At 42.5% G+C, this 7,102-nt stretch overlaps 1 protein-coding gene across 2 annotated transcripts; it reads left to right on the top strand.

Moving 5' to 3' along the window:
• Window positions 1-410: 410 nt before the first annotated feature.
• On the top strand, window positions 411-6,817 carry LOC118800566 (E3 ubiquitin/ISG15 ligase TRIM25-like). Of its 2 annotated transcripts, XM_036560830.1 has the most exons (6): window positions 437-1,166; window positions 2,407-2,502; window positions 4,188-4,421; window positions 4,603-4,762; window positions 4,887-4,943; window positions 5,059-6,817. In XM_036560830.1, exons 1-6 carry the CDS (start codon window positions 588-590, stop codon window positions 5,580-5,582), a joined length of 1,650 nt encoding a protein of 549 aa, XP_036416723.1. In that variant the 5' UTR covers window positions 437-587; the 3' UTR covers window positions 5,583-6,817. The 2 variants fall into 2 exon arrangements, with proteins under 2 accessions (XP_036416724.1, XP_036416723.1); XM_036560831.1 differs by lacking the exon at window positions 4,188-4,421 and having other exon boundaries at window positions 411-1,166.
• Window positions 6,818-7,102: the final 285 nt, after the last annotated feature.

Genomic DNA, 7,102 nt, shown 5'->3' with positions numbered 1-7,102 from the left:
AATGATGATGATTCAGTGAGCTGTTCATTACCTAAAGCCCAACACAGACTCAGTTGTATTGAATATAATAGAGTTATAATCTGTTATTTAACTCAACTGTGCATTTCTATGTAGCTAACAAGCAGTGTAGACTTATGTACACTGATTAGCATGGTGCTAACTGCATGTGTAGATCATCACTGGTCACAGAGTGTGGAGATGTTCTGTGTCTCTAATAGACTTGATGATGTGGTTTCTGACTCTGTACGATTCACTGTATCTATAAACATGGACTAAAGCACATTAGCATAGCTGAACACAGCAGCAGTGATTTGTGGCAGAACTATCACTTTAAGATCTCCAACAGGAGAACCAGCCTGTGGAGGGTCCTGAACGAAGGGTCCTGTTGTTCAGTTTCAGTCAGTATTTAGAGACTGTAGTTCAGTTGTGTGTTCAGTCGTCTCCTCCTCCTCTCTTTCTCCTTCTCCTCTCTGTAACACTTGAAACCAACAGAAAAAAACAGGAAGTGACTCAGGTCGGAGAAAACGAAACTGTTCGCGGTGTCTCCCTCGCTCTCTCTCTCTCTCTCAGTGTAGACGGTCAGGAGAATGGCAGAGGCCAGTATTTCAGTAGATCAGGACCAGTTCAGCTGTCCAGTTTGTCTGGATCTGCTGGAGGATCCAGTGACCGTTCCCTGTGGACACAGTTTCTGTATGGTGTGCATTAATGGCTGCTGGGATCAGGAGGATCAGAGGGGTGTCTACAGCTGCCCCCAGTGCAGAGAGACCTTCACTCCGAGGCCTGTTCTACGCAGAAGCTACTTTATAGCTGAAATTTTGGAGAAACTGAAGAAGACAGAAGTCCGAGCTGCTCCTCCTGCTGGATCTGGAGATGTGGAGTGTGATTTCTGCACTGGGAGGAAACGCAAAGCTGCAAAATCCTGTCTGACGTGTCTGGTCTCCTTTTGTGAAGGTCATCTTAAACCTCACTATGAAGGTGCTGCTTGGAAAAAGCACAAGCTGGTCACAGCGTCCGCACGACTACAAGAGAAGATCTGCTCTCAACACGACAAACTGATGGAGATCTACTGTCGCACTGACCGAAGCAGCATCTGCTATTTGTGCGCAAAATATGAACATGTAGGCCACGATACAGTCTCAGCTGCAGCAGAGAGAACCCAGAAACAGGTGAGAACTACAGACCTTCTGGATCTAAATGAAGCTAAACTGCATCAGCTGAAGGATTTAAACTGTCTCAGTTCTTGAGTTTAATGGGGTTTGTGTGTAAAGAATGTGTGTAAAGTGTTGTGGATGAGGAAGTGTTGAATAAACTCTTTCTTCCTCAGCAATAGTAATAAAGTCAGAGCAGTCTGTGAATGTTTTACCAGCCAACACCATCTTCAGCCTTATAGTGCTCACATGATGGTGTGAAAGCTCTGTAGAACAACAGTGAACTTCACTACTGCGTCACTCCACACTGACTCACCCACAGCATGTCCACTCAAAGCACCTTGGAACAATTCTACTTTAATCTTCCTGTCACTTCCACACCAGTCCTTTGAATTTGTACTGTCATATAAGAGCCATTATCCTTTAATCGAGTGTTTTTTTGGTAATTGGTTCGCTGTACTGCTGTGGGAAGCACTGTATAATAATGTGTTAGCTTAGCCTGGGAGCCTCCAGCTTAAAACACTACAGAACACGTTCAATTTTGGATTTCTGTCACTCCAACACCAAACAGTCACCCTCGCTGATATAACTTTGTATCGTCTATACTCGTAACAGCAGAGCGCCAGTTAGTCGAATCAAAACTGTACTACAGTGTTGGGACCTGTTTAGCTAAGCTAAGCTAGCTAGGAGAAAGGAGCCAGCCAGCATTAGCTTAGCTAGGATGCTACACTTCCAGACACCACAGAACAGGTTTAGTTTTGGCTTTATGTCCCTCCAACACCAGCTGCTCGACTTTCTTTCCAATGATTCGAGTCATTATCATCTAAACCTGCGCCAGTAAAGCTTTTGTTAGTCAGAATCTGATCTGTTCTGTGGTGAGCAGAGCTGTTACTCTAGCTAAGCTAATGCTAACCAGCTACTCTCTCCTGGTTATCATCACTGTGTGAACTTTCACAGTGTGGAATTCGATGGTTTTGGCACAATACCGCCATAAACCTACACTCGAAACCAACAGAAAAACCAGGAAGTGACTCAGTTCAAACTGTTCTGTGGCCCAGAGTACAGTTAGCTAACCATGCTGAAAACAATGGACTGATACTGGTTTTTAAGCATTTCATGTGCTCAGAACTTGATGAAGCTCCATGAGGTGAGTGGACAGGGCCGAGGTGAGCTGGTGTGGAATGACCCTTCTTTAACTCACAGTAATCCTAATGTGTGTAGGTGATGATTCCCAGTCATACAGTGTGTTTGTTGACAGAGGGAGCTGGAGGAGATGCAGAGAGAAGTCCAGCAGAGGATCCAGGAGAAACAGAAGAAGCTGCAGGAGCTGGAACAGGCTGTGAACACTCTTAAGGTGAGGACTGAGCAGAGATTGGATATTTCAGAGCTCAGTCAGGTTCTCCTCCAGTCAGACAGTGAGGAGCTCAGTGTTGGACACTCTGGGATTAAATTCACACACTTTCTCCTCCCATTACACCAAATGGAGTCCAGCACACAAGACATGTTTGGGCTCTGAAGGTTCAGCACTGGAGCTACGAGGCTAATGTAGCTAACAAGCTGATACTGTACTCTACCAGTTAGCACGTAAAAGTGTGTTAGCGTAGCTGAAAGCAGTAGCAGCCGTCCAGAAGTCTCACTTTCATCTGTGTTTCTATAGCAGCATATTCTGGACTTTATTCACATTTAAACGCAAATTTGAAAATGCTAATTCAGTTGTGTATTTGCAGTTGCATTTCAGTGTATAATGGCTGGAAAAAGCAAAGTGCCTTCAACATTTAACTTCCATTGTATTAATAGTCTGACTTTAAAATATTTAAATTAGAAAAACACTCGTCTGTTTGCAATTGCATTTCCTCATCGTGGCGCTTCAACTCTGCCAACATGAAAATGCAGTTGCAATCCTATTTTTTTCACAGACATCAGTCAGACTGACATCAGTCTGACTCTCCTTTCAATCAGACTCTGTGGGTGGGACGTCGGGATGGACTTCTGATTGCAGGGCGTGTAGTACTGTTAAGTTCCTCCAGGAGCAGGGTTAGGAAACACCATAATGGCGCCTCCTAAGAATATTCATCTTTGGTTGTTCAGCTCTTCCAAACAGTCCTGAGAGCCTCTGCCTGAAAATATCCTCCCTACAGTTTTATGTAAGGAGCTACCTATGAATATGCGCTATGGTAGACGAGGCTGTAGGTAGTTTCTTATTCAAATTTTCCTGTTCCACCGTAAGTGGTGCAGCAGGTATATTCTACACAATTTAAGGTGGAACGTATATGTTTATGGTAGGACATTTCAAGCTCTTCTAGTTAATCAAGAATCACTTCCACACAACAATCACTTTGGACAGAATTATCCTCAGCCTGGTTAGTGGGTGTTAAAATGTCACTCAGTGGTTGTTATATTCAGTTTAGATTCATCACTTCCTTTTAAAATACGCCCCACATTCACTGACCACAGCATTTGATTGACAAGAGTGGCTGGCTGACAGTAAAAATCGAATTTCCAACAGGTTTGGTGTTTTTTTTTTTTTTTTTTAATGTCAGAATCCGTCCATTATACAACAATAATGAATTGTCAAAATTACTTTGCTTTTCCGTTTTAACTTTTACAACTATTACACCCTCGAAGTGCAAAAGCAAATATACATTTTTATTTATTTTTTTATTTATTTATAACACATGACATGATCGGCCAGTGCAGACTGTTTTATGGCTGGTGTTGACTTATCTAAAGTTTCTAAATTATCTAAAGTTCTGAAATTTCCCTGCTGCCAGAGAATGTCCTGAAGACGTTTTAAACCGGAGTGTCGTGACTCAAGCGGCAAATCGGAGATCATTTATAAGTCCACATTTCTGTGTTTTATCACAATAAATAACAAGCATATGTCTGTATTGCAGATCTGCATACAAACTAAAGACACTAAACCCGTCTGAACTGATGGACTACACTGACTGTGAGGAGTGAAAGTGTGTAATGAGATGTTCTACTGAAGTTCTCCTTTAAATGGAGCTCTATATGTGCTCTCTGTATGTGCTCTAACAGCGCTGTGCTCAGACAGCAGTGGAGGACACTGAGAGGATCTGGACTGAACTGATCTGCTCCATTGAGAAAAAGCGCTCTGAGCTAACAGAGCTGATCAGAGCTCAGGAGGAGGCTGAACTGAGTGCAGCTGAAGAACTCCTGGAGAAACTGGAGCAGGAGATCGCTGATCTAAAGAGGAGAAACACTGAGCTGGAGCAGCTTTCACTCACAGAGGATCACATCCATTTCCTCCAGGTAACAATCACTGATCTACAGAGGAACCTGTTCATCATCAACTTCATCAAACTCCTCTCAGCAAAAGTTCATGAAGACAGTAATAAACAGAGCTCTGTCTGATCACTCGCTCATCTTTAGTCTGATTTGGTCTGAGCTGCTTCATTCCTCTTTTTCTCCATTCTGTTTTTCCTCTGTGTAGAGTTTCCAGTCTCTGAGCGTCTCTTCTGGATCTGAGGACTCCTCCAGCATCTCTGACCATCACCATCTCTCATTTGATGGAGTGAGGAGCGCTCTCTCTGATCTGAAGGAGAGACTAGAGGAGTTCTGCAGAGAGGAGTTCAGGAAAATCCCTCCACAGGGTAAGAGGAGCTTCCTGCTGGCTCTTCTATTCTATTCTGTTCTATTCTGTTCTAATCTATTCTATTCTATTCTATTCTATTCTATTCTATTGATGTGGTCCTGTGTGTTCTTGTGTCTCCACAGCTGCAGCAGCTCCTTTATTACTCTCAGAACCAAAGAGCAGAGAAGATTTTCTACAGTGTAAGTTGAGCTTTTAGGCAGCGTCTGAAATTCTCACTGTAGAGACGTTTAAAGTTGGAAACAAACATTCTGTGAACACAAACTTAAATTATTGCTCTATTGTGATTTTATTTAGATTTCTGTCAGCTGACTCTGAATCCTAACACAGCAAATCGTCACCTCATCCTGTCTGAGAGCAACAGAGTGGTGAAGTGGAGTCATGTAGTCCAGAGTTACTCTGATCATCCAGAGAGATTTGACTGCAGGTCTCAGGTGTTGAGTGTGGAGAGGCTGAGTGGACGCTGTTACTGGGAGGTTGAGCGGAGCGGACCTGTGAAAATATCAGTCTCATACAAAGAGATCAGGAGGAAAGGAGAGGGTGATGAGTGTGTGTTTGGACGTAACGATCAGTCATGTAGTCTTTATTGTTCTTCTTCTTTTCTCTCTTTCTGGTACAACAACATTAAAACCGCTCTCCCAGGAGATGCCTCCTCCACAATAGGAGTTTATGTGGATCACAGTGCAGGAATTCTGTCCTTCTACAGCGTCTCTGACACAATGACCCTCCTACATACAGTCCACTCCACATTCACTAAGCCTGTCTATGCTGGGTTCTGGGTTTCTGGAGGGTCATCTGTGAGGTTATGTGATAAAAAATGATGGTGGTGATCGTGGCTGATGGTCTGTGAGGCCTATTTGACTAAGTTTCTGCTCTTATCATCTCTTTTTCCTCACCTAATTATATTTGATCAGAGTCTATTAATAGTGATATCCTCTTATAATCTCAGGCTTATTACATTCTAAATCTTATTATTCAGTAACTACATGAACTACAGTGTAAACTGACTGAGTTATTCTTAGGTTATAGAAGTGTGTAATAAAGGTTCGGACCTGCTGGTCACCTACAATCCACACATGGATGATGGACTTTTTCACACTTTTCTAATGAACAAGAAACCACTGAAACTACTGACCTGGATTAGGTGACCATTCAGCCTTCAGCAGTTTAGCCCCGCCCACTCCTGCTGAAGTGATACGGAGTATTGTTACTGCACTTTCAGCTCAGACTGTTTTTTGAACGAGGCACCTAGAAAGCCAGTCAGATCAGAGCTCATTTACATATATCAGTCTTAAAGGCACAGTAACAAAAATAGCTTGTTTAATTCTGAGAGGTTTGAGAATTGTCTATAAATATGAATTATGATAAATGAACATAAACTAACAAAAATATAGAATATTGGCTGTTTAAGATGAAGTTGTTTAGTCATAAATTTGTACAAACCTCACGGCTTCATTACACCTTTAAACTTGATCTGCTAAAGTAACATAAAGCTGATGTTATTATAAAGTCACCATGACGACCATCATGAGCCCATTACACTGAGAATAGCAGTGTAGCTGTTAAAGCTATTTGCGGTTAAAGTCTTCAGTAGAGAGTCTTCAAGGGTTAAAGTCATTACACTCAGTGTTTTAGTGAAGCGGCTCCTCAATGTGAACAAAGCTGTGCTCACATTTGTCTTTGTGAATATTGTCATTTTTCATATATGTTGTATTTTACAATAATGTTTATTCAGAAATGAGCTGCAGAGAATCTCTAGCTTAGAGAATCTGCTTGCTGTACTTATTCAGCACCAGCAGGGGGCAGTGTGAGGAGAGGGTTTTCATTAAGCTGATCATTTTGTCGAGATGTAAGTTTCTGTTTGAAATGAGGAAACTAAGCCTCGCTGAGGGTCGCTGGCTAATGGCCCCATCACACATCTTTAGTTAGAGAGCTGATGTTAGCGCTGGACACACGTTTCCCCCACTGACCGATGATTCTTATTGTTTTATTAGCTTTGATCTGAAACTGTTTTTGTTTGTTTGTAAAAGAATGTCTAATAAACACCTGCAGAGAACTCCTGTCGTCCTGCCTCATCATTTCTCTCCTGGATCTCAGGAACGTATCGGTCCTGCTGGTTCTGTCGTGCTGTACCTGTAACAGGAACCGAGCGTTTCAGCAAAGCTGCTCTTCTTTCTCTGAATCTACTGACATTCAGAATCCTCAGCTGAATAGACTCTCTTTCATTCTGTGTTCTCTCTCTGAGTTTAACTCCTCCTCCTGCTTCCACGCTCTGAAACGCTGATCTGCTCTAAACTAAAGCAGAGCTGGAAAAGTCCAGGTGTGCAGAGAGCTATCTTAG

Source organism: Colossoma macropomum, unplaced genomic scaffold (genome assembly GCF_904425465.1).
Source record: "Colossoma macropomum unplaced genomic scaffold, Colossoma_macropomum, whole genome shotgun sequence".
Lineage (NCBI taxonomy): Eukaryota > Metazoa > Chordata > Actinopteri > Characiformes > Serrasalmidae > Colossoma > Colossoma macropomum.
Note: the sequence above shows the minus strand (reverse complement) of the source record. Positions and strands in the feature narration are given on the sequence as shown.

What these genes read in the sequence shown, in the direction of transcription:
- LOC118800566 (XM_036560830.1), top strand. Translation starts at nt 588, where the DNA reads ATGGCAGAGGCCAGTATTTCAGTAGATCAGGACCAGTTCAGCTGTCCA. An exon ending in AGGCTGTGAACACTCTTAAG is followed by an intron (nt 2,503 to 4,187) that starts GTGAGGACTGAG and finishes GTGCTCTAACAG; the next exon opens with CGCTGTGCTCAGACAGCAGT. An exon ending in ATCACATCCATTTCCTCCAG is followed by an intron (nt 4,422 to 4,602) that starts GTAACAATCACT and finishes TCCTCTGTGTAG; the next exon opens with AGTTTCCAGTCTCTGAGCGT.